The sequence below is a fragment of the Amphiura filiformis genome, unplaced genomic scaffold (genome assembly GCF_039555335.1).
Source record: "Amphiura filiformis unplaced genomic scaffold, Afil_fr2py scaffold_46, whole genome shotgun sequence".
Classification (NCBI taxonomy): domain Eukaryota; kingdom Metazoa; phylum Echinodermata; class Ophiuroidea; order Amphilepidida; family Amphiuridae; genus Amphiura; species Amphiura filiformis.
This window is the reverse complement of record NW_027305510.1, coordinates 561,215-588,978: the sequence shown is the minus strand read 5'-3', so window position 1 is coordinate 588,978 and position 27,764 is coordinate 561,215. Positions and strand designations below refer to the sequence as shown.

Below are 27,764 nucleotides of genomic sequence, written 5' to 3'. Positions count from 1 at the left end.
ACTCATGCCATGAGGCACCAAGAGCAAATCGCACTCATGGCACAAGCCTATGGTACATCCAAGATGGCTACTCATGCCATGAGGCACCAAGAGCAAATCGCACTCATGGCACAAGCCTATGGTACATCCAAGATGGCTACTCATGCCATGAGGCACCAACAGCAAATCGCACTCATGGCACAAGCCTATGGTACATCCAAGATGGCTACTCATGCCATGAGGCACCAACAGCAAATGACCACTCATGGCACAAGCCTATGGTACAACCAAGATGGCTACTCATGCCATGAGGCACCAACAGCAAATGACCACTCATGGCACAAGCCTATGGTACATCCAAGATGGCTACTCATGCCATGAGGCACCAACAGCAAATCGCACTCATGGCACAAGCCTATGGTACATCCAAGATGGCTACTCATGCCATGAGGCACCAACAGCAAATGACCACTCATGGCACAAGCCTATGGTACATCCAAGATGGCTACTCATGCCATGAGGCACCAACAGCAAATGACCACTCATGGCACAAGCCTATGGTACATCCAAGATGGCTACTCATGCCATGAGGCACCAACAGCAAATCCCACTCATGGCACAAGCCTATGGTACATCCAAGATGGCTACTCATGCCATGAGGCACCAACAGCAAATCGCACTCATGGCACAAGCCTATGGTACATCCAAGATGGCTACTCATGCCATGAGGCACCAACAGCAAATCGCACTCATGGCACAAGCCTATGGTACAACCAAGATGGCTACTCATGCCATGAGGCACCAACAGCAAATCGCACTCATGGCACAAGCCTATGGTACATCCAAGATGGCTACTCATGCCATGAGGCACCAACAGCAAATCCCACTCATGGCACAAGCCTATGGTACATCCAAGATGGCTACTCATGCCATGAGGCCATCTTGGGTTGTACGCAGGAATGTTAAGTACCCAAACTAAACCTTAACCATTTATGTCTGTGCAATTAAACAGGAAGCCCCATCTGGCCAATTCTCCACAGAAGAACTGACTTACACCTGTTACTTTGATGACAGACAGAACAGAATTTACATGGATACATTTTAACCTTGACTAATTTCCCAAGGAACTTGAACCAAAAGAGGGGCTTTCACTTTTCATATTGAAATTCACTTATCCCATTAAAATCATCAAATTTTCAGGTGTTTCAGTGATCATTTTAGTGATTATTTTTACAGTGTAACTGTTGTAGCTTCCAGACTATATATTGATATCATCTAAAGGACAAATTCTGTTGGTCCAACATCCGGGCTATCTCTAGTCTCGGGCCCAAACTGCATGTGGCTCACGGTTTGTTATGAACAACAGAAACCGGCTGTGAAGGAGGCTACATAGCGATGTTGTTGGAGTGACATTCAATTTCGGAAAAAACGGCACTCGACCATGGAATTTAATTTTAAGTTTGTCAGCATATAAACGGTAAATCAAGTAAGTTTCTTCCACTCTGAAGACTTAAATCATCAACAAAAATCGAATCAGGGACTTGTTTTCATTCGACCGTGAGTCGCATCATCAACCAGAAGTGACGTGGCACGGACCAACAGAATAATTTAAGTGATTTTAATTACGATTTAGTTCAAATAAACGCTCGGGCGTTACATTTTCCCAAGGGGGGGGGCGTTTATTCAAGGTCACTGAACTTTAGAACGATAATTCCCGTTAAAATCATTAGGCAAACTTAAAAACTCACGCTAAAATGACGAACTATGAACTAGAAACACCGACTTCTTGTTCACTTCCGGGTTTCCAATCCAGATTTTCGCCAATTATTGATGCTATTATCGACCATGTGGGCAACTTGGTAAGCTTACTACACAAGATAGCATGGAAATATCGGCATTTTTGAAACATCTTGGTTGAAAAAAAAAGTGGTTGGGGCGTTTATTTGATGGGGGGGGCGACTATTTGACGAAATACGGTATATTTCACCAGTTTGTCACTACCTACCGTCTTGCACTGTTTATATAGGACATCAGATACAGGTGCACTCATCTTCACTTTACCAGCTAGCATGTGTGACATTAATCCTCCAAGAGTCACTACACCCTCTACCACTCTGTACAAACACAAAAGAAGTGAAGTTCATAGGCAATCAATCAAAGAAGAGCCACTATCCAAATCACACTATATGCAGATGATAAAGCCAAAGTTTTTCCTAAAATTGGCAAAATATTAAAATTTCTCTTTTATTGCTAGTTAGGAATAACTAAAGGATTAGGATTAAGCTATCATGTTTCATGTGGCAAAACAAGATAATATTTTTTTAATCCAAACAAATTAGTGCTGTATTTGTCTAGAATGGAACTCCTTACCCTAATGCACAGGAGAGCGTTGTAGGCTGTAGCAGCCCAAATTGAGTGCCGGCTAATTTTATTATACAATTAGAACCAGGGTTGTGACCAGCCTAAATTTAGTGCCTGGTAATTTACTTACAAGGAAACGCCTGGCTGGGACACATGTCAGTGCGCCACCTATTGATGAAACTGCGATACAACAATGGCTGCTGTGACTGATCCAATGAATGATACAGCAGTGATTTATGTTGCTGCAAATGCATAGTGCAGTGCATAGCAGATTTTGGCCTATACTTTTTATATTTACTAAATTTTGTACATAATTATGTACAAAATTTGCTCAATTTTGTGCCGGTCAGAAGGAAGTTTATGGAAGATTATTTTGATTGTGTTCCCGGCAGCAACTGCTAATGGCAGGAACAGGTAGTGGCCGGCAGGTACTGCTGTCCAGTAAACAAATATTAACTGTCTTAAATTTGTGTAATGGTCGAAATATAATCACGAGGTGAAAGATGGATTGTTCCATTCCACGAGCCGGAATTTGTTTTATATCACTCATGCATAAATTCTATTACTAAAATACTATTTAAGGTAGGAAATACATTTTTTCATCAACATAACACCACGTTTTGCCGTGATATACTTCACATTTTGGGGTCCACCCCATAACTAAATCGGCGAGTCCAAGAGTCAGCGCACCGCTTGGCGCAGGCGCACTACGGCAGAGCACATGATGGTAAAGACTATCACACGGAGAAGGTGATAGTAAAAATGATAAATGGTAATCAACCAATGAACTGTCTAGAATTTATATATGAGTGATATAATACCTACCGGCGTAGTTCGAGTGCAAGTGAGGGATCGGGGAATCGGCTAGGGGGTATCACCCCATAAAAATGTATATAAATGGACGTGAGCCAGGTTAGTAGGCCAAGAATTGTAGCACTTTAAAATGTCCCTTATTTCAATTACAAAGTGGGCAGAATGTCGTCATGTTTACAGTTCACATGTTTGTTTGCTTAAATATCTCATGATCAAAACTGAAACTGAACCGTGAGAAAATAAACAATAATCAATGTGGTTAATATTTAAGCTACTTTTTTTACCTTTAAACCTGAAAAAGGTAGAGCAAAATGCCAAAATATTTAAATCTATTGCATCTAAAGTGAAATCTTAACTTGTGACTCTGAGTTCAAAGATTGAAATTGAGGTAGGGCAAAATACAAACATATTTACATGTGATAATTCCCGATGACAAATGGGTGGTTTTTTTTCAAAGTGAAACCTTAATTTGTGACTCTTTTGAGCTCAAATAACTTCCTGATAATAACATCCTTTATCAATGGAAATCCTATTGCAGACTTTTAGGAGATTACAGAATAATATTTCTATTGGTAGCAGTTTTGATATACCCTCAGGAATCATATTTCTTTACTGAAACAATATTAATATGAATATGTACCAGTTAAACATTGGCCTAGGCTAAATATTTTAACATAATTTATCTTCAACCAATAAAATATGATAATTTGAGATTTGAAATTAAATATTTTGTCAAGAAAAAACTATTTGAATATGAACTTTGTTGTCTACATCTATCTACCCAGCTTCATTAACTACTGGTATACTGTCAAATCCGTCCCTACTCTTCAGAGTACCAATGCTCAATTGAGTGTCAAACATTAATGTCATTCATATATTGACAGGTCTCACATCCCAGACATCCCTAACATTGCGTGCAAAATAAGTCAAGTGTAACAAAGCTCATGGTTCATAAACTGTTCACCATTCTGGCTCCTTATTACGCTACCAATCCCCAACACAATTTGTCACATTTCACCAATATATTTTGTCTACTTACCCTGCCTCAGTAACCACCGGTAGTTGGTCAAATCCTTCCCTGTTCATGATATCAATGCCATCTTGAATGCTCACAGTTGGTAATACTGTCAGTGGTGCTCCTAGCTCAAGAAGGGATACTCTCTGGTTCCACCACCTGCCAAGGCCAAAGGTTAAATTTAATCAAAGATAATGTCAAAACTTGAGACCTTCCGTGAAGAGTCCAGTGCAGCATTGGGATGGTAAAAACTATCAAACGGCATTGGTTGATGGTAAAATATTTAATAGTAATCAACACATGATCTGTCTAGAATTTATGTATGAGTGATAAAACTAGAGTGGTTCTCGCACCACAGCTGAACCATGGTGCTTTGGTAATGGCAAAGTAGAGGGGCACTTACTAGAGGGTGTGCTTATTATGGGGTGCTTATGGGAGGCATTTTAAAATTAATGTAATTTGCTATCCATACATGTATATTGTCACATATCAACAAACTTGACCAGAACACTCACCAACCCAAGCTTGTTTGGAGTTGTATGTTGACATAATGGAGGAAAGAAGAACAGAATGATTAAAGAAAGATAATACGTACATATTAATTATAGTTAATTGAATTTAATTATCAACCTACTATTTATGCCCTCTCTTCTTGAAGCACAGCAGCTAAAGCATGAACCATGAATGGATAGAAATAAGTAGGCATAATTAGGTACCGTATCCATTTAATAGCACAGGTCCTTGTATTGTAATATATTTAGTATCTTGATAGGTGATTATGGAAATTCCAACCATAAGTTCAATAATATTGCAACATATAATCTAACAAGTCAAAACAAGCAGGGATGGGGATATTCCCGCAATTGCAACATAATCTAACAAGACAAAACACAGAGGGATAGGGGAATTCCCGCAATTGCAACATAATCTAACAAGACAAAACACACAGGGACAGGGAAATTCCCGCAATTGTAACATACTCTAAAAAGTCAAAATACACAGGGATAGGGAAATTCCTGCAATTGCAACATAATTTAACAAGTCAAAACACAGAGGGATAGGGGAATTCCCGCAATTGCAACATAATCTAACAAGTCAAAACACACAGGGATGGAGAAATTCCCACAATTGCAACATAATCTAACAAGTCAAAACAGACAGGGATAGGGAAATTCCTGCAATTGCAACATAATCTAACAAGTCAAAACACAGAGGGATAGGGAAATATCCGCAATTGCAACAGCACACAGGGATGGGGAAATTCCCACAATTGCAACATAATCTAACAAGTCAAATCACAGAGGGATAGGGGAAATTCCCTCAATTGCAACATATAATCTACCAAGACAAAACAGGCAGAGATAGGGAAATTCCCTCAATTGCAACATAATCTAGCAAGTCAAAACATGCATATATGATAAGCGCAATATTCCAAACTTCAACATAAAGCAGGGTTGCCAAGCCTGCGATTTGGTAGCCCATTGGGCGACTGTTGAAGATTGCCCCTTCGCCTTTTGACAAGTGGCGGCACCAGGAATATTTCCAGTGGGGGGGCATGGTGGGCCAAAGTGAATTGGTGAGAGGGGGGGAAGGGGCAAGATTAACAAATTTTGCATAAAATTGCCATAAAAAGTGAAAATTTTTGGATTTCTGCCTTAATGGTGTGAGGGGGAGGCAAACTAGGGGAAAGAAAAATATTTGGTGGGGGGCATTACAAGATTGCCAAACCCCAAACACTTCAAATAAAAACAAGCAAGTGACTTACCATTGTTTGTTTCCTTCGTATTCCTTATCCATGTAGCCTCTATCAACCATCCAATCATCAGATAAGTATTTAGTCCTGTAATGACAACAACACACTAGGCAATAAACATTGGGTTGGTTCTATATATATAAGGCTAGATGAGTGTGTATAGAGCATATCATCAGGGAAACACTGTGATGACATATCACATGCAGTGGTATCACTACACAAAGCCTGTGTTTATGTATCATGAGCATCTGATATCATGCAATGGGCTATTCCAGATGAAATCCATACACCCCCTACAGTTTGTCCACTCTGAAGTACAAAGTGACAACTCGCGTGTATACAGCGTGTTAACAGTGGGTAGTGCTGCATCTGTGCTGCAGGTATGCGTGCCTTCAAAGTCAGCACAATGTGTACGTATGCGTCGGTACTTTGTACTTCAGAGTAGACTGACTGTATGGAAGACATGACCGTTAACTTCCACACATTGAGTGTGAATTTCAATGGGGGTTTAATACCTGATTGGGCAGCTCCATTTGAAATTCACACCCCCTGTGTGGGAGATGAAGGTCATGTCTTAATCTTCCATACAATGGGTGTAGATTTCAAATGGAGTCACCCATTATTAGGTATTAAACACATTGAAATTCACACTCCCTGTGTGGGAAATTAAAGCATGTCTTCCGTAGGCATATGGATTTATGTCCATTAAATGCAGTAATTATTTACTTTTATGAGAGATTATTAGTGACATTCAGCACCTACACAGGCAGTGTCTGCAATAAGTGCGTAGCAGTAGCAAAATGCTACACAATTTTCATCATTTGCTACACAATTTTGGAATGTGTAGCAATTTTGTACCATTCAATTTTGCACCATATCCCACAATGCAAATAGATTCAGGTGACCTACAGGTGCAGGTGATGTAAACTCACATTTATGCAGAATAAGTGTAACGTCCTAATGCATGATCACTGACCAGAATGATGGGATATCATCCAAGACTGAAATTTCTTGCTACGTGGACGTGGTAGGTATAATGTTACAACTTGCCTGGCCAACAATTTTTCCACTTTAAAACTCATGTTATCTTTATAGAGGGCATATGGAATTCAACTGGAATAGCCAGGGACACTACCTTATAATCATGCAAGAGTTTGTTTATAATGGCATACAGGAAAACCCCTTGTAGTGTTGCAATAACAGTAATGTTAGGAATGGGAGTACAGGCAATTAACTACAAATATAACATGTCAATATGATGTTTATAAAAAATATTTCCACTGTTAGGTAATGGTAACATAGGTGAAGATATTTCTCTTTAAAATAGATTGAACATAGTAAAAAAGCCAGAGAAGCAGCTTAAAATTGGGCAAAAATACCAGTAAAATTGTGTAAATTTTGGTCACAAAAAATCCAGACAAATCAAACCCCTGTTTTTTTATTTGGGGCAGGAGGGTGTGATGTCCACTGCACACAGTGCACAGTATGTCAGTTAATTGGATCACACATTTTGTGACATTGAAAATAAATTATTTCATGTAAGAGAAAGTTAATTATTTCATATTAAAGAGAAAATCCCCAAAGGAGAAATAGTGAGAGTTCCTCTTGCATGATTGGGTTTTCCCTTATTGCATGATATAGACCTGTGCTGATCACAAATGTATTTGATGAATTCTTGGTACTGCATGGGGCTCTGTTGTACATCTTAAGGCTGCTGGCAATTTCTGCTTCTATGTAATATATCAGTGTGTACAGAGCATGGCAGGCAATAATGTGATGGCATGCCAATGTCCATGTTACACCATCAGATTAGCTATTCCAGTTGAAATCCAAACACCCTATGGAAGACATGACCTTAATTCGTCCACACATGGAGTGTGAGTTACAAATGGGTTTACCTGAATATGTGACTCCATTTGAAATCTACACTCCCTGTGTGGGAGATTAAGGCCATGTCTTCCATATAGGGGTGCATGGATTTTAACTGGAATAGCCCACTGCTTTTGCAATAACAGTTCTCAGAAATCGGCTGAACCACAAGCATCTATCAGTTTCACTACACATACATGTACACAAGGTAATATTATTATCATCAAATATATTTCACCTTTACAAGTTTTAGGGTTTTCCAGTTTTATTTAATAACTGATTGGATGGATCACAAATAGGTTCTGTCTTTTTTAGTTTTGAGAAAAATGTGATTGAAGGTTTTATGAAAATCAGATTGTTTTTTTTTGTTTTTTCATATGTAACTATCATGGACCATTTTGCATTTCAAATGATAATTACATCAATGCTTTGACACAAGATTAACTACTTCGGCCAATAACTTAAAAATGTAATTTTATTTTTGCACTTTAGTTAGTTAGTTTGATTTCTTATTTGGTGAATCATTCTCTATGATACCCAGGGTAGGGTGTACAGACAGCCAGGTGATACCCTGATTGGAACTGACGGTGAGGTCTTTGTCATCCACTGCACCTTCCAGTATTAAGTGGGAATTGGTAATCCATTCACTGCAGGTTGAAACATAATGTGATGTAATGGGCTTAAGTTTTATAGTGTACTCACATATAATTCCTGACAGAGTCTGGCAGGATGACGACACAACGTTGGCCTTCTTTGAGGGATTGGGCTGCCTTCACAGCAACATACATTGCTGTACCACAGCTACCACCTACAAATATACAAACAAATAAATCATTTCAAACATCACAGAGTTGGCATAGTGATGGTGTGATGATGTACTGATTGTACTCGGTATAAACACTAATCATGTAACAAGGGAACTCCCTAACACTATCATGCAATATCATGCAATAGTTAGTTTATGGTGCCATCTGTAGTGTAAATTCCCCTGATTTATTAATACAGCATGCTGGCAATCTCAAGTTACCTTATCACACACAAAATACTTTTTATTGCCAAAAGATGATGACAATGCCTTTTCTAGATGGTCATTTAATGATGATAATGACACTATCACAAGGCACACTGAAGTGGTCAGAATTCTAGCATTGCATTGTGACAGATTTCTTTCTACTGCTTCATCAATATTATCAGAGAAGATATGGTACCCTTCCTTGAATTCTTTGCAACATGATATATCACTTCATTTCATCAAATGACCAGGGGAAAACATTTCATTTTGGCATTTGTGAGGGCAGCCAAGCAATTCAGCTAAGGCCTCTCAGAGCACCAAGGCAATCACATGCTACAGAATACATCCAAAGTTACACATTTTGAGGGGCACCAAGACAAAGGCATGGGGCACCCAAGGCAATTGCATTTGGTGCCTTTAGTTATTTTTTTCCCTGAATGATACTCCCATTACTTTGTACAGGTTCCCTTTGTTTTTATTTTGAAAATAGACTGGCTAAACATATTTTGCAAGATCTGGGTGTGCTCTATTTATGGAGACACATTTCATCCCTATCGACCCATGTTACGCTAGATAGCAAATCAGTGCAGAAAATGGAAATGGAAAAACTTCATTATGGGAAGTGTAAGATATCTTCACCCCAATATTACATAATTAATATTTAAAGTAGCCCAATGATGTTATTTTCAGTTTTCTGCTCTCTACTACAAATTTTAAGGGAGCTAGTCCATGGAATAGGCTACAGGGTGTCACTGCCCCTGCCCCCCCCCCAATTTTTATTATATGGAATTAGAAAATAACTTACCACAGAGAAATCCTTCTTCCCTGATCAGCCTCCTTGCCATCCTAAATGACTCCTTGTCATTACTCTTGTACCACTCATCCACCACGGATCTATCCAACACGGTTGGCACAAAGTCATACCCAATACCTTCTACATCGTAGGTAGTCACATCTGATTTGTTTATATCTTCTGGTAGGGCTAGGATGGACCCTTCTGGGTCTACACCTATTACCTGGTAAGAGGAACAAGACATACAGGTTTTATTTGGTTTGTATATATCTTCTGGTAGGGCTAGGATGGACCCCTCTGGGTCTACACCTATTACCTGGTAAGAGGAGGAACAAGACATACAGGTTTTATTTGTTTTGTTTATATCTTGGGCTAGGATGGCCGATCCCTCTGGGTCTACACCTATTACCTGGCAAGAGGAGGAACAAGACATACAGGTTTTATTTGGTTTGTTTATATCTTCTGGTAGGGCTAGGATAGACCGTTCTGGGTCTACACCTATTACCTGGTAAGAGGAGGAACAAGACATACAGGTTTTATTTGTTTTGTTTATATCTTGGGCTAGGATGGCCGATCCCTCTGGGTCTACACCTATTACCTGGTAAGAGGAGGAGCAAGACATACAGGATATAAGTAGGCCTGAAGAAAATAATCTGAAGGGATAAAAAATCTGGAAAAAGCGTGTGAATTTGAGCTAAAACCCTCAAACGGGCTGAAAATAAATCAAAGTGCACAAATTTGGAAAAAAAAATCTGGAATTCCAGATTATTCCTGAAAACTTAATCCCTGCTTCAGGGTCTAAACCTATATTACCTGGAAAGAGGAGGAAGGGAGGTAGTTTGAACTCTTTTTGCTGGAGCAACAGCTTTAAGCCTGTATCTGTGTATGTCTGTGGTTGGGCAACTGTATACAATAATATTGTGCAATACACAGACATGAAGCCAAAATGTTAATCTATCTCGCCATTACACAATTGTTTCAGGAATATTGTGCAATACATGGGCATGAAGCCAAAATTTGAACTATGTATAGATGTGACCATCTCACATGGAATCATGAGTGTAGTATAACATGTATGTGTAGGAACAAATCCCTGTGCACTATGAATTACATACTGTTATTAGCAATACTTGGAAAGGTCAGTATGTAAGCTAATTCTGTACGTACACATGTACAGTCACCTCTCAAAATAAGTAATTAATTAGAGAATAAAGGTATTGGTTTTAGCCACTGGAGTGCATCTATCGTCTCATATAACACAGGCGACATCAGTATTTTAAGTAAAACAACGAGGCGAAGCCGAGTTGGTTTATAAAATAATGATGTCGCCCATGTTATATGAGACGATAGATGCACGACAGCGGCTAAAAACAATACCTTTATTCTCATTCTTAAGGGATCTAAAATGAGCGTTTATTGCGTTTCGACAGTATTTTTTGTGGGACATGAGAGCACCTCAGACCTATCGAATTGCATTCTGAATACGAAGCATATCTTTCTGATATCAAATAATTTTCATTTTTGAAAATCACAATATAATACAAATTTTATGACAAATTATAAAATTTGATATTTTTCAAATTTTGATATATAACAGTCCTCGAAGTAAATTATATAAATCTAATGATATATTTTAAAGTGTATGTAGCAGGAGGAAAAGCCGACGGTCAATTGAAAATTCTGACCTTTCATATTGAAGATATGGATTTTTTACACAAAAAGACCTAATTTTTTTTTGGTGTTTTGGGAAAAAAATCCATATCTTCATTACGAAAGGTCAAAATTTTCAATCGATCGTCGGCTTTTCATCCCACCTACATACACTTTAAGTATAAATCATCAGATTTATAAATTTTACTTCAAGTACTGTTAAATATCAAAATATCAATTTTAATGATTTGCCATAAAATGTGTATTAAATTGCTAATTTCAAAAAATCAAAATTATTTGATATCAGAATGACATTCTTCGTATTCAGAATGCAATTCGATATGTCTGATGTGCTCTAATGTCCCAAAATAAATACTGTCCAAACGCTCATACCCCAGCCCTTAAACACTTCAATTCAAATAGAAATAAGTATTACAAATTTAATCAAGTTAAACCCTACATTTTACAAGGAACTACCTAGGGCTTAAAATCGATCAGTCCCATTGTTTCTATGCTCCTCCGATTGGTTCAAATAGCGAGTACGCGTTGATGCACATGCGTTGACCTGTGTGATATCGTGTCATATCACACGGGTAAGATTGCAGGAACGTTCTCAACTGTTTAAGAATGTTGCATAGAGTTTCCAGCTCACTATTGCACCATAGACTTTTTACAGTCTCAGTTTACCACCATACCACTGTAGTCAGTTGACAATTTACGTGCCTAATAAATGCAAACTGCAAAAGCTGTACACACGATCATAAAAAGTTCACAATAGTAGATTTTGTATCTAGGGTCTTTGGTATTGCCCAATAAAATTGAATGTGTATAAGCTGCATTACACCATGATGCAATTCTTCTTTGGGCTATTCAAATTGAAATTTATACACCCCTATGGAAGACATGACCTTAATCTTCCACACAGAGAGTGTAGATTTCAAACTGAATCATCCAGTTAGGAAACCCCATTTGACATTCTCACCCCCTGTGTGAAAGATTAAGGTCATGTCTTCCATAGGGGGTGTATGGATTTCAAGTGGACTAGTCTATTTCATGCTTACCTTACAGTTTGGGCATTTTTCTTTAATTTTCCTGCCAAGTCCTGTGACGGTTCCTCCTGTGCCTGCTCCTACCACAATCATGTCAATCTTGCCTGCAATTATCAACAAATTATCTTAGCAACAAAACCTATGTTTGAACTGCTGGATGAATAATCTGCACCAACAGAAATTGACAGATTTCTGAACTGAAGGTACCAAAATTTTATTTTGATGTGAAAAACAACAACAACATGAAGATAAGATGAACAAATTTAAATATTTCCCCAAAGCAACCAGCACGTACACAACTACACATAAACATTGAAAAAAAAAACCAGTGCATCTGGTCAGATTCGAACCGGCGACCCTCACAATACCAGCACAACAATCTAGCCAACTGAGCCACAGGCACATTGGAGAGCGGAAGATATAAATCTATAGGTCTTGGGTTTTTTCATTGTTTATGTGTGCTGGCTCCGGGAAAGATTTAAATTTGTTCATCCTATCAACCCAGGGAGAACAAAGTACATGTATTATAACTTTCAACATGGAGATAATGTGAGGTTGAAACTGTTTATCTAAACAATCGTATTTCCATGATATATAAGCTATTTTTTCTGCAATTCTTAATCCTCACACCTTTGCACAATCACTTTTTTTGGGGGTCTACATGTATTGCATTTTTAATGTCCATGCACTTTTCAAAAAAAAATATACGATAAGTTTGATATTGGCCAGAAAAAAAATAGCACAAAAAACATATCACTTCCATGTTCAAATTCAAAATTATACTAGAATTGTTATTTAAAGGTTTTTTTAGAAAACATACTGGTGCGTTGTTGCTGTCATAAATCGTGCAAAAGTCCAAAACTTAACTTTAACTTCTTAGAGGCAATGCACAAACCAGCACTATCAATCTGCATGTTTGTGTGCCTATTTCATCTTTAAATTTGCCCTATTTATTTGATCTTGTCCAACTTACTCACCATCAAATAGTCTGAGAATTTCCTCAGCTCTATTACATCATTTCTGATTGGCTAATTAAGTGATATAGTCAACGGAATGACCAATAAAAATACAGCTTATATACTCACCATCACATTGTCTGAGAATATTCTCAGCTCTATTACATCATTTCTGATTGGCTAATTATGCGATATACTCAACTTAGTGACCAATAAAAATACAGCTTATATATCCACCATCACATTGTCTGAGAATTTCCTCAGCTCTATTACATCATTTCTGATTGGCTAATTATGTGATATAGTCACCGGAATGACCAATAAAAATACAGCTTATATACTCACCATCACATTGTCTAAGAATTTCTTCAGCTGTGGAGTCATAATGCGCTAACGGATTGCCTGCATTCCTATACTGATCCAAAATAATAGAGTTAGGAATCTCTTGGTTTAGTCTTTGTGCCACCGAGATATGTGATTCAGGACTATCAAATCTAGCCTCTGTTGGAGTTCTCACTATTTCTGCTCCCAGAGCACGCAGTACGTCCACTTTTTCATTGCTCATTTTCTCAGGCATTACAATAATGCAACGGTAACCTTTCACAGCAGCTGCCAAGGCAAGTCCGATTCCTGGGGAAGAAAACAGGAGATGAATTAGGCAATAGAAACAAATTAGTTCAATCTTTCGATCAACCATCAATGTTTGGTCAATCCTTATTATTATTAGTCCCATACATTAACTTAAGTTTTTACTTAGTATCTAATACACCGTGTCCAAAGTTATGCTCCATCGTTCTCTAAATTATCTTGAAAATCTACTCAAGGTCTATTGGTGCAAGTCATGTCCTATGATTTGGTTCACCTCAAGTTTGGTAGTGATTTGCTTTTTCGCAGTTGCGCTGTAAGTGTGCTAATAAAACCGTCCATGTATGTGTGCGTTTATATTCAGTGGGTTTTACTTAAAGTGTGCGATTCAAAACTGTGGCAAGCGATATATGCATATAATTATGTGATGCGATCAAGCAAAATCAGTCGGAACTCGGAAATAATAAATTTTCAGTTTCTTATAGTATAGTAACAAACATTTGCAAAATTGCATTTTGCAAAAAACTCCATTGCAATTGAGCAATCAGTTCCAAGGATATGAGCAATTATTTGAGTTTCCAAAACAATAGAAAACAAAAAGAAATATTTCCTTTGTTTGGCTATATCTCAAAATCAATATTTCCCAGTTCCGACTGATTTTGCTTGATCGCATCACATATGTCACTACCGAACTTGAGGTGAAACAATTCATACCTTATACTGGACAAACTCTAATTTTTCATAACTCAAAACTCTTAATTTTTCATACCTGTGTTTCCAGATGTAGGTTCAATCAGCGTATAGCCTGGTTTTAGGCGGCCATCTTTCTCTGCTTCTTCAATCATCCTTAACCCAATTCTATCTTTGACACTCCCACCAGCATTGAAGAATTCCAACTTGGCCACTATTATGGGAAAACAACAGAATAGTATAAGGTCATTTTCACGGTAAAGGGTGTAACTTTGGATTTTTAACATTTTAATCCGTAGTGTTCTAATAAAGCCACAGAATTCCATGATTTTTGGCCACATAAGTCATCTAGTTAGCAGCTACCTTGGGAAGCATAATCAGCTTTGGGAGTTACTGCGCTCAGTTTTAGCAGGCTTAAATGTACTTAATATTGCCATTTTGAAAAACTATAAAAACAGTAACATTTTTGTAAAACCCTGTGTTTTCTTCAGTTAGTTCATGGATAATTTTTCTTATCCTGAAAGTACAGTCATATGTTCAGTAAACACTGCCACATTAGATTTAATTGTGAACAGCCCTGTATTTTTGAGAACCGGACTTTGATATTTGTCGCTTCGAGGCTTCATTTTCCGTTAACAATTGTTAACAAACTTTGTGGGTGTAGCTTTGGTTCATAATTCTTGGTTATTTCTTCACTTCTTCTTGATTCATAACAGTTGTTATCTTAACTTGAAATGGGTAACAAAAATTGGTCGATTTGCAAGCTTTTAAATTTTTTATAAAATCTTGACTTCAAAGAGCCGTTTTTCCGTTAACTTTTTTGAAGCCTCCAAAACAAACTGTTCAGCAAGCTTGTGCAAATGGGTGTTTATATAAATATGGAGGCCAGTAGTAAAACATGGGCCTTGTTTTGCATTTCTCAAGATTGTAGAAAAAATGTAAAAGCCTGCTAATTTTTTTTCATTGTATTTAACTAATATGTATTTATACAATAAATCAAGACTTTTTTTTTTTTACTTCAGTTGACATAGTAGTATTTTATTTTCTAAAAGTAATGGAGTCATCATGTTTTTGTGAAAACAGTGTGACATGAAAAGAGACATTTTTAAATTCCACATTTCCCCCATATAATAAATAAAACCTTACCTTGTTTGCTATGAAAACATGAACAGAGGTCCATTTTTTATGATTATCAACAAGATTTTATCAAATGTTGCCGAAGTTTGTGTTTTTTGTTTTTGCCGATTTTCACACCACTCCGTAACATTTCGTGTCAGCAATGTTACGGGTGTGTAAAGAGTTTTTCCATCGGTCACCAGTTTAAAACGTAAGCTTTCTGTATTGTGAAAGTTGAGTTTTGAAACAAATATGACAGTACCTTAACTTAAAAACATATGGAATGTGCCTGTAATCCAAATCAAATAAATATTCAATGATAAATTGAGATTTTAATAACTTTGGTGTCACTCACTTTCGTTACGGAGTGAGATTTTATTGCGATGTAGAAACGTAAACATCGTTTCTTTATGAATGAAAGTCACATGATACACAGGCCCGGATGATGACCTCTTACGACCGTGTGCAAAAATACCCACGTGGAGACACCTTTTTTTTTTCACCGCGTTTATTGCCTTCGTGTCAAAAGCGTTACGGGTGTGTTTGTGTTTACGGGGGTGTACAACATTTAATGTGTGTTTATTGTTTTGTGACGTTTCTAGTGATAAATTTGAATTTAATTAGTTCCAAGACTTTAAACAAAATGTTGTAGTGCATTGAAGTAAGAATTACTCGAGAAAAATCGCAGAAAGATGTCACATTCCAACACACGAACTTGGTGTCAGTGTTACGGTGTGGCCATTCTGAATTTTTCTCGGCTACCCTTGACAAAAATCTTGGAAATTTCCCTCCATAATTGTTTTTATAATGATCGAATAACTCATGAGATTCGACTCGCAGAATATTTCTGTGAAACACCATTTTAGTACTAAAGATCATCGCCGAATCACGGACTAGTTGGTAACAGAAAACTTCATCCGTAACTGAAATTGGCATAACACAATTTTCATATTTATGGCGTGTTCGATATGAGCTATTTTACAGTGGTTTTTGTAGATAAATATTTGTATTTGTGTATCAGTGCTTTCTCGTTCTATTTTTTTATTAATATTGAATGAAATGGGTAATGTATTTTTGTCTTACTGTAGCCAAATGCCCAAGTTTCAACAAATACCGAGTTTATTTATCACGCCGTAACCTTGACCCCATATCGTTTTTGGACTCGACCATTTGATAGCAGAGGGGTGTGTTTGTTGTCAAAACATGGCGATAGGGTGGGTAAATTGTTTTGCGTGCATAGAAACTGCACTTTTTTTACAAAGCATTGATAATTATTGATATTATTTATTAATTATATTTATTACTTATCATGCTTATGTTCAAATAAGAATATTTGCTTTTCTTTTAATCCAATTTGAACTTCTAACATTTTGTTCCCCCCCCCTTTAGCTTCATGACAATTCAACTTTCCAAATCCATTACTTTTCTTTGCATACCTGCAGTTCAGTGTTCTCATGGTGGAAGTTGCACTTTTTGTAGTAAACAACTGCACAATATTGTGCTACATGGATAGCTATTTAATTAATTAGACAAATATGATATAGGCCTATAATGCGACGAAAAAAACCACCCTGTTTTACTTTTATGGCCGGGTGGACCTTTCAACTTCAAGTACAACTTAAATAAAATTCGGTTTCCGGTAACCCGCCCGTCCCTCTTTTTTTGGTGCCTCAAAAAAAAAATTTATGCCACTTTTGGAAAAATAAAATTTTTCAAGAGTCGTCCGTGTCGAAATTCTGACATGAAGTTGTTGGAAATCACATATATTTTATTTTCCCCTTGACTTTCTGCCATTCCATGATTAAAGAAATACAGTTGAATTGATAGATAATATTTATCGCGATATAGGCCAATGCACAACTTTTTTATTTTATGAAAACAGCGTGCAGCAGGACTCGTCATATTAAGTAGGCAAAACTTGTCGCTGATCCCCGATGATTTTTTGATTGATCAACCCCCATGGGAACAAACGGTCAAACAAATAGTCCGACCGTCATATTGGAATCGCAAGACTTTCAAGCGCTTATCCTGTTGAGGACGATTTCATCTCTTAATCTCCCAACACATGAATTCTGTAAATAGCTTTGCACAACCAACCAATCACGAAGGGAATTCCTAGGTATTCCCTAGTACGTCATATGCATAAATTATTATAATGTCGATGGAGCTGTTGTTAAAATCAGCTGTCGTATTTGTACCACTACTCGTGTTCGAGGGGACCTGTAAAAATATTTTTTGTCCATTTTCAGTAAACTTCGGCCTTTACGTGAGTTCAAAATAATAATGAATTAATGTTTGAAATGTTAATTAAAAGCTGAACATAATTCATAAGCCCTTTCCATTAGAAGTATTTGAATTACAATATACTAAAAAAATAAAAATAACGGACAAGACAAGAGAAACAAGGTAAGCAAATGATTACATATGTCCTGATCATACTGGGGTCGATATTAAATTTACATAGCGAGTCAACATTTTTCTGTGATTCGGGTCGTGTGCAAAGTACAAAACATGTGTTGTCACAAATCGGAGAGAGCTATGTGCAGCGTGTGCCGATTTTGCTTGAACACAAATTATACACACAATATTAAATGGGTTGATCGATTGATTCGGACTAGAACATTAGGGGGAATGTAAATTGAACTTAACATAATCATGGCCGAATTAAATACTTTAAATTAATACGGGAGTGTTTTTTATGCTCAGTGCATACATAAATCATTGCGTACAAGTACCCTTTCAATGTAAGCATACGGATGAGATTTACTCACGGTCCATTCAGCCATTGTTTACTGTTGGGGTATCGGTGATCGGTGATCAGATCGGCCGATCAAAGAGGGAATTGATCGGTCAATCGGCCGATTCAGATAATGACCACATCGGTCAGTCACTATTTAGAGCCAAATTTTTTGAAGGTCATTTTGGGGTCACCAGAGGTCATCTGAGGTCAAATTAGTAAAACTGTCATATGGGCATGAAACTTAGTTAATACAGTCAACATTTAGAGCAAAATTTTTGAAGGTCATTTTGGGGTCACCAGAGGTCATCTGAGGTCAAATTAGTTAAAACTGTCATATGGACTTGAAACTTGGTTAGTACAGTCAACATTTAGAGCCAAATTTTTGAAGGTCATTTTGGGGTCACCAGAGGTCAAATTAGTAAAACTGTCATATGGGCATAAAACTTGGTGGATACAGTCACCATTAAGAGCCATATTTTGGTAAGGTCATTTGGGGGTCATCAGGGGTCACCTGAGGTCAAATTATGTATAATGTTGCTCAGTCAGAAAATAGTCTTGTGAAAATAATTCCGCCCTGATGTGGTTACGCATTTCCTTGCATTCTGTGGTACTACATTATGTCAGCGGTACTACTTTAGTGTCAGCGTTACAGGTGTGATTAAAGATAACACAAGATGTAATAGCTTGGCTTGTTGAGAGGAACCATAGTCAAACTGAGCAAAATAACTATACATTTATCAATGAGGAAAATAAATCTTTGAAGTATTCAACTATTCTGAAATTTAATCAAAGTTAAATAGTGCAACGTACATCGATCTGTAGAATAAATATTTGGAAACTAGAATAAATATTTGGAAACTTATATCATCCCCAGGTAGAAGTTAATTCTGGCCACTTTGTTTGTATTTTACATTACTGAGCATGTTAACTAATATATAATATTGTTTAGTTACACATTTCTCACATAATATTACTTAGTTTTGGACTTGCTATTATAATAGGTAGTGTAGATAGATAGCTTATGTAGTTCATGATGTCACTCTGTAACAGTGACACCAGTGTCAGCGTTACAGGTGTTAATGTTTTTTAACATTGAGCATTGGATATATTTATGACATTGTAGTAGTATTTTTGAATCTTGCCAATCACTAATGAATGCATCCTTGATTATTAAACTTCTTTTCAAAGCAAGGATAATACTTTGGTATACATTACAGTAATTTTGAAACATAATTGCCCGAATCGGTCGTAATTTGACAAAATATTGGGACATTAAGTTCACATTTTCATAAGTATTGTCAAAGGATTAAGGATCTTTTTTTTTCCAAAGTAAAGATGTCGATAACATTTGTTAAAAACCAGCAAATCATTATCATACCTCAACTATACATTTGTTATAGCTCCAAGACAAATAAACAATTTGGTGTCATTGTTACAGGTGTTAATTTGTGTCTTATGTCTCACTTTATTGTGTTGCCGTCCAAATAGGGATTATGTTTCATGAAAGCGGATTATTTTTTTGTGAAATATGGGTTTCAAGGTGTAAAATAATGAAAACAAAATTCTCATTAACCCATTTTGAAAATTTGGTCCCAATGTCACACTCTGGCCTCCATATTTATATAAACACCCAAATATAAATAAAAGAGCTCATACAATCTATTTATCAAAATGTAGCAAAGTAGATCCTCAAGTCACATGTTTTTAAATCGTGGAGATATATATCACCGTTTGAAAATGGGACCCAATACAAACTTTCCGTTAACAATTGAAGCCTCCGAAACAAATGCAGCCTCCGAAACAACAATAAGATTAATTATCATCTATGCATATCTAAATTGGTGTGTTTCATACTGATATCTGCATTGTAATTATTACTTGATATGTGCAGAATGTCATAAATTAAAAAAATTTTGACATTATGGTTAATGTTTGAAAAATATACTGATATCCAAAAAAACCTGTTTCGGAGGCTTCACATGCAAAAAACACCATGCTTAACAAATGGGTGAAAAAATTAACATGTGATAAATCTACAATATCTGCCGCATAGAATCATTGATTCAATACACACAAGAAAATAACAGCTTAGATGATCCCAACACTGTTGTTTTCAAACAAGGCGGTTCTCGAACCACGAGTCTCGCCTGCTTTTGCGACCGCCTGCTTTTTCAATTACTTTTGGTAGCGGTAAATGAATTTGGCGGTTATCGGCTGGGCACGATTATCTGGCTGATGGTGACTGTACCCACCAAGTTTCATGCCCATACGACAGTTTTTACTAATTTGACCTCAGATGACCCCTGGTGACCCCGAAATGACCTTCCAAAAATTTGGCTTCAAATGTTGACTGCACCCACCAAGCTTCATGCCCATCCGACAGTTTTTACTAATTTGACCGCAGATGACCTCGAAATGACCTTCCAAAAATTTGGCTTTAAATGTTGACGGTACCCACCAAGTTTCATGCCCATCCGACAGTTGTTACTAATTTGACCTCAGATGGACCCTGATGACCTCGAAATGACCTTCCAAAAATTTGGCTTAAAATGTTGACTGTACCCACCAAGTTTCATGCCCATACGACTGTTTTTACTAATTTGACCTCAGATGACCCCTGGTGACCTCAAAATGACCTTCCAAAAATTTGGCTTAAAATGTTGACTGTACCCACCAAGTTTCATGCCCATACGACTGTATTTACTAACTCGACCTCAAATGACCCCTGGTGACCTCGAAATGACCTTCCAAAAATTTGGCTTTAAATGTTGACTGGACCCACCAAGTTTCATGCCCATATGACGGTTTTACTAATTTGACCTCAGATGACCCCTGGTGACCTCGAAATGACCTTCCAAAAATTTGGCTTCAAATGTTGACTGTACCCACCAAGTTTCATGCCCATCCAACACTTTTTACTAATTTGACCTCAGATGACCCCTGGTGACCTCGAAATGACCTTCCAAAAATTTGGCTGTAAATGTTGACTGTACCCACCAAGTTTCATGCCCATACGACAGTTTTACTAATTTGACCTCGGATGACCTCTGGTGACCTTGAAATGACCTTCCAAAAATTTGGCTTTAAATGTTGACTGGACCTACCAAGTTTCATGGCCATACGACAGTTTTACTAATTTGACTTCAGATGACCCTAGATGACCTCAGTGACCTTGACCCACTAACCAATACGAACTGGTTCTGTCTCGGGTCAAGATGCACCCACCCACCAAGTTTGAGGAACGTTCGACTCATAGTCTCCGAGAAAATAGGCGGAAAGCAAACTTTAACCAAAACTTTAACCAAATTTGTCACATACGCACACACATACACACATACATACGGAAAAGTGATTATATAGTCTCCTGCCTTATCAGGCGAGACAAAAAACTACTTCTGCAATGTTTAACAATTGTTAACATGAAGCCTCGAAACAAAAAAAATGACTTGCTGTGATAATTTAATTTTTGTCACAACTGAAATTCAATACTTAGAAGCAAAGCATGAAAATTGGTAATTGTGGTATTTTTTACCTATTTTTTTATGTCAACTTGTAGTGGTTAGCCAAATATTTTACTTTTATGATCACCTGTGTTGTTAACTGAAGCCTCCGAAACACAAATCGCTTGAATTGCCAATTCTAAAAAATAACTCCCAATTTCTGTGAAACTTGGCTGGGAGGTTCCTTTCATCAAGTAGTATTTGTACATGAAGTTAGACATTCAAATTATTTTAGGAACCCAACTAAAACTTTAAAAATATGTTTAAGGTTTGGAAATTTCCATTGTAAATGACACTTGATGTTAAAAATTTTCAAAACTGCAATTACAAACATAGCAAAACATGGTATAAAATTTAACTCATATCTGTTGACTTACTTTGGAATGGGATTTCACATGTATTCCAGCTTTCATGTCATAATTTTCTGAGGTTATGTAAAATACATTTTTCTTGGATTTTAACCAAAATGTTATGGAAATGTCAAATTTTTTATTAGAAATCAAAAGGTTTAAGCCTTGAAACATTATTTTACTGGAATTTAAGTTGCTTCTATGCATGATTTCAGTAAACAGAAACATATTTAAGTGATTTGAAATTTTGACCCAAAAAATCAAAAGTTACACCCTTTACTGTGAAAATGACCATAAATTAAGTGAATTTACCACAGAATTAGAGAAGGAGAACTGTGACTCGATTGCCATCAGGCATGGAGCGAAAATTGGGAGTATTCAGTTTCCCTTGGAATGCGATCGAGGCATTCGTTGCCATGCAAGCACGACATGGATGATGAGTGTATTTGCGAGATGCACTTGCTGCGACCTGCACACAAGTATCAAGATGCTTCAGATGAGATGCAGAATTGTTTTTGTCTCCGCGCACCATTGGCAAGGACCCGAATACCCCAAATTTTCTCCCTATAGCTAACATTACGATTATATGTGGCAGTATAGGGAGAATCCCGGTTCACCTTCTCTAATTCTGTGGAATCTACAAATCAAATACTTCTCAAGTCATCATCTGCCACACCCTCAATGTCTGGATTTCAACTAAAATCAAAACAATATGATCATGCTCGAATTTGGTCTACAATCCGAGACCGAATGAAAAAGACTAGTTTGCATCTGACGTCAGGGCAAAGCTCAGTGTGATTGGTTGCTGACCTTCATATTCGGTCTGGTTAATGAGATGTCTTACGCACACTAGCAGCCCTCGAATTAACCCACGGCACCCATGGCATTTTGCCGTAGGTGCCCATACCCACTGCCGTATAAATGCCCTGAAAATATGTCCTTTACCCACGGCAGTCACTTGCCGTGCCCTCTAATGAACTTGCCGTCGGTGCCCCAGCCCTGCCCCTTCATTATAAAATCATCTATCAATGTTTGTGTGTGTTTTCTTCACTTTAGAGAAATTGCCTCAAGTGGTGCCCTTCTCAAATTTTCAACAGTTGCCATGATGCTCTCTTGAAATATTACAAACTGCTGTGCTGCCTTGCCTTTTCAGTGAAAATCCAAGGCAATTTTCAACTTGCCCTAAAAAAGTTGCTGTGCCCCTTCAGATCCTTAATTTGAGGGCTGCACACTAGTCTTTAATTCAGTCTTAGATTCTAGCTAGGTATATACTCACATAATTCACATTTGAGGCCGGCACTTTTGCCAATATTATTGACCCTTACAAGGGGTGTGTCACCAATCATCTTGAGAACATTTGGTAGGATCTTTTGTCTGGCATCGGTGAAGATTCTGTAAGATATAAATCAGACAAAAAATGTTATTTTTATCAAGTCTATAAAACAAAAATATTCAAAATATTGTACATAAGGTAATACCTAATCTAAATTTGCATAACAAATCTAAGAGATGTAAAAAGCCACAAACAACCTGGGTTTAGAACAAAATAATATGTAGTTAAGAAAATTGAATGTATAATTGTACAAGGATAAAGTAATTTAAGGGGGTACTACACCCCTTGATAAATTTCTGACTATTTTTGCATTTTTCTCAAAAAATAATAACACACTGCTAACAAAAGTTATGTATTACAGTGGAAACTCATTAACACAGATTACCAAAACAAAGGGGAGTCCCCCTAGACTATAAAAGTGGGTCCTGATCCTGACAAAATTTAGGTGAACCAGGATTTACTTTTTTCTGGTAGAAAACATCTTATTTTCACTCTCGTATGGACTGGATATTGGCATTAATATTAGAATCGGCCCAGGCTGGCCAGATTACAGTATGTACAATGAAATGAGGTCTACCGGACTAAAGTGCAAAATCGTTTTATCACTGTTTTGTATCCTGCTTGCAGCCACTATGTTTAGTTTCTGTATACATCAAATGTGGGGATATTTTTATTGCTAAATGGTTATCAATTTTATCAAGTTTTTTTTTTTATATAATAATGTAGGAATTTTGTTTGCTTCATCACCTTTTTTGAAAGTGTTAAGACATTATATGACATCATCAGTGTGAGATATCCCGATTGTAGACAAGATATCAACACAGCATCACCATCTGCTGAAGACGCTAGTCGGACTAGTGAAAACGTTCCAGGTGAGCGAAAAATAGTGTAGTGTTGAAGTTAAAACTTTAATTCATGTGAAGTTGTTGTTTATCATGTTTAGGCCCATGAAAGTTAATTCCGAGTTTATCGTCCCTTTTTTTTCCCAGGTTGGTGAGGTGACTTTTTCATTTTTCATTTTTCATTATTTCATCAGATTTCATTATTGACCTAAAATGCGTGTTGATTTACAGCCACACTCATACATGTTATTTATAAACATGTTTTTGTATGGGTAGGGACTAGAAAAGTTAGAAAAGAGCCTGGTGTTGCTTCCAAGTTATGAATTTATATGTTTTACAAACAAAAATATATGTTTCCAATTGCTAAAACTGGTGAAAACACTGATACTTTGAAAATAATGAATTATTTTGGCATTTTTGAAAATTTGACGCGAGTGTTTTTGGTTTCCAAAAAGTGACGCGGGCGGGGGACGATAAACTCGGAATCGACTTTCACGCGCCTTAGATGTTTTGGACTTGTACAGCACCTTGTGATTTTAAGGTTTTAAAAGGTGTTACATAAATATACAGTGGATTCTCGTCAACACAAAATTTCATGTCAGGGCCTCTGATTTTTTTTTTTACAACTTTAATGTACAATGTACAAGTACAGAGTTCAGTCATTAGTGTTTTCAGGTCAATGCTAAGGGACTTGAAACTCTACAAAAAATAAAATTGTTATTATTTTCGTTTCTCCACATGCAATCATGGAATAATTGGTAAAAATCAACTCAGAGTTTACAACTATGGCATCCAATTTGTGGTTTAACTTTACACATATCATGCCAACAACTCTTCAACTTTTCACCCCATTCGGAAAGCATTGTTAAAACAAGCTTCAGTAAGTAATATGACAGGGTAGAAGATAATCTTTTCTTTATGCAATCTCAAGCATATCAAACAAGTCAAACAAATTATTAATTTTATCATACTAATTATGTCAGATCAAATACTAGGCAAATGCAAATAAACCAAAATATTTCAGATATTTGTCATGTCATAATTTCCTCTCAGGGGCTATTCCAATAGAAATCCATACACCCCCTATTGAAGACACGACCTTTTCTGCCATGCAGTGATTGTGAATTTCATATGGGTTTACCTGAATGGGCGACTCCAAATCTACACTCCTGTGTGGAAGATTTAAGGCATGTCTTCATATATCCAGGGGGTATAAGGATTTCAACTGGAATAGCCCATGACAAAATAACAGGTAAACATTGAAAACAACCGACTCAGCATTTTGAGTACCGTATAATTTCTTGATTCCAAATTACTGACCAGTTGAGTGACTCGCATAATTTGTGACAGCTCACTATACTGCACTATGAACTTTTTTTCTAAATATTTTGCATAATATTTAAGTAGCATTATCTGCATCAGCGTTTTGAAGAGCTACACATACTATACAATTAATTTTTAGTTCTTAAAATGGGCAGCAGTCAGCTGCATATTGAGAGTATCTATTTATAATTCTTAATATGGCAATATGATTGGCTTATCCTTGTATCTGAGCCATGTGATATGCACTTAAAATAATATATCAGGTGATAGATACAAGGACGATTCTTTATACTTTTATTCTATTGTGATAATTCACAATTTCTTGGGTGATGCAATCATACATTTGTACTGTCCATACTGGTGATCCACTCAAGCTAATAAACACCTCAAAAGAAATAAGTCCCCCTCTGAACATGTCGTCATAACATCGTAAGGTTTCATTTTGTACCAACAAAACTAACTTTGAAATAATTATATGACTGTTTACTAAGTGTTGTGTGAAAATGAGAGATTTACATGACTTCAGGGCTGAATGAGCCTAAATTGAAGGCAAAAACTGCCCTTTTCAAAAGTCACAAAGTAGGCCTATGCTTGTCACAAAAGTTGATTCATGGCTTGTTACTAATGGAAAACCCCATGTGTTTGAGTGCAGTTTAAAATCCTCACCAAGTGAACATTTACTGTAATGTGTATCGATTCTTGATCATTCGGCCATGCAAATCCCCTTGGTGCAGAGTTCAGCACAGTGAGTTGTAAGATGGTCAGTTCCATTCCTTGTCCCCATACGCCTTGCAGTAAACAAGCATAGGCCTACTTTGTGACTTTTGGAAAGGGCACTTTTTGTCTTCAATTTAGGCTCATTCAGCTCTGAAGTCATGGAAATCTCTCATTTTCACACAGCACTTAGTAAACAGTCATGGTCGCATGTCATAAGTTGGGTATGCAAAAAGGGTGGAGGGATTACATTTTTCGGAAAATTGCGTTACAAATTTGATTGGCTTTCCAGAACCCCATAGCCTACAGCAGTGGTTGATCCCTCATTTTAAGCCTAATATCATACTCTTTCAGTCTACTGAAGCATATAATTATACATTATTCAATAAAAAATCACATCAGTTGAAACGAAAAATGCCAGGGGTGGAGGAGCAGGCGGATGTGGAGCAGGCGGATGCGGGAGTGTGCAATATAGGGCCTATGTGAAAATTCACATGTCAGCATGTCAAAACTACTGGTTACTTTTTCAAATCTTGTGAGGGTATGATGTATTGACAGCTTTGAATGTTTAATTTGTACAACTAAAACAATTATCGATTACTTAAGGTGGTATTACACCCCTGATAAATTTTTGATTAATTTTGCATTTTCAAAAAGTAACTACACACTGGTAACAAAAGTTATGTATATTATAGGGGTAAGGACTCCAATTACTTCACTGAAATTTCAGTGATTCAAGACAAGGGGTTCATTATATATGTTAAGAAATGAGGTACATTCTAGCAGTACCTCTTTTCTTATCATAAATAACATACCGCTTGTCTTGAGTCACTGGAATTGAAGTGTAGTAACTGGATTCCTTACCCCTATAATATACATAACTTTTGTTACCAGTGTATGTGAGAAAAATGCAAAATAGTCACAAATTTATCAACAGGTGTAGCGCCACCTTAAAGGGTTATATGTTCCATTTTTGTAATTTTGATGAAATCCTAGTTGAATTTTAGTATTTTTAGCAACATGCTAATGTACATTTTCTTCTTGATATTCATTTCCTCAATAATAGAATAACCGCCTCGCTAATTACTCGTAAAAAGGTCATTGACCTTCACAATGTAATTAACATACATGACAATTATTTTAAATAGTTCATTTGAAGCATTAATGTATTGAGAACATATCCTCCAAATCTGATGACATTCTTGCATAAAATAACAATTTTACAGTCATTTTTGTAATTGAGGTCCGATTTGAGAAAAATGCATTTGAAAATTGAGATTTACATAGACGCCTGTGTATTAATTAATTAGTAATTAAGCAT

The 27,764-nt window shown here is 36.8% G+C and overlaps 1 protein-coding gene across 2 annotated transcripts in view; it reads right to left on the bottom strand.

Annotated features, from left to right (window-relative positions):
• Positions 1–27,764, bottom strand: part of LOC140144253 (cystathionine beta-synthase-like protein) — a 75,245-nt gene that overhangs the window by 21,399 nt on the left and 26,082 nt on the right. For both annotated transcript variants that reach the window (XM_072166071.1, XM_072166072.1), the window contains exons 3-11: positions 23,508–23,623; positions 14,605–14,739; positions 13,596–13,880; positions 12,307–12,398; positions 9,608–9,818; positions 8,493–8,598; positions 5,934–6,008; positions 4,193–4,327; positions 1,985–2,093 (exon numbers count right to left, since the gene is read on the bottom strand). In XM_072166071.1, coding sequence (XP_072022172.1) covers positions 1,985–2,093; positions 4,193–4,327; positions 5,934–6,008; positions 8,493–8,598; positions 9,608–9,818; positions 12,307–12,398; positions 13,596–13,880; positions 14,605–14,739; positions 23,508–23,623 — 1,264 coding nt within the window. The remainder of the gene's footprint in view (positions 1–1,984; positions 2,094–4,192; positions 4,328–5,933; positions 6,009–8,492; positions 8,599–9,607; positions 9,819–12,306; positions 12,399–13,595; positions 13,881–14,604; positions 14,740–23,507; positions 23,624–27,764) is intronic.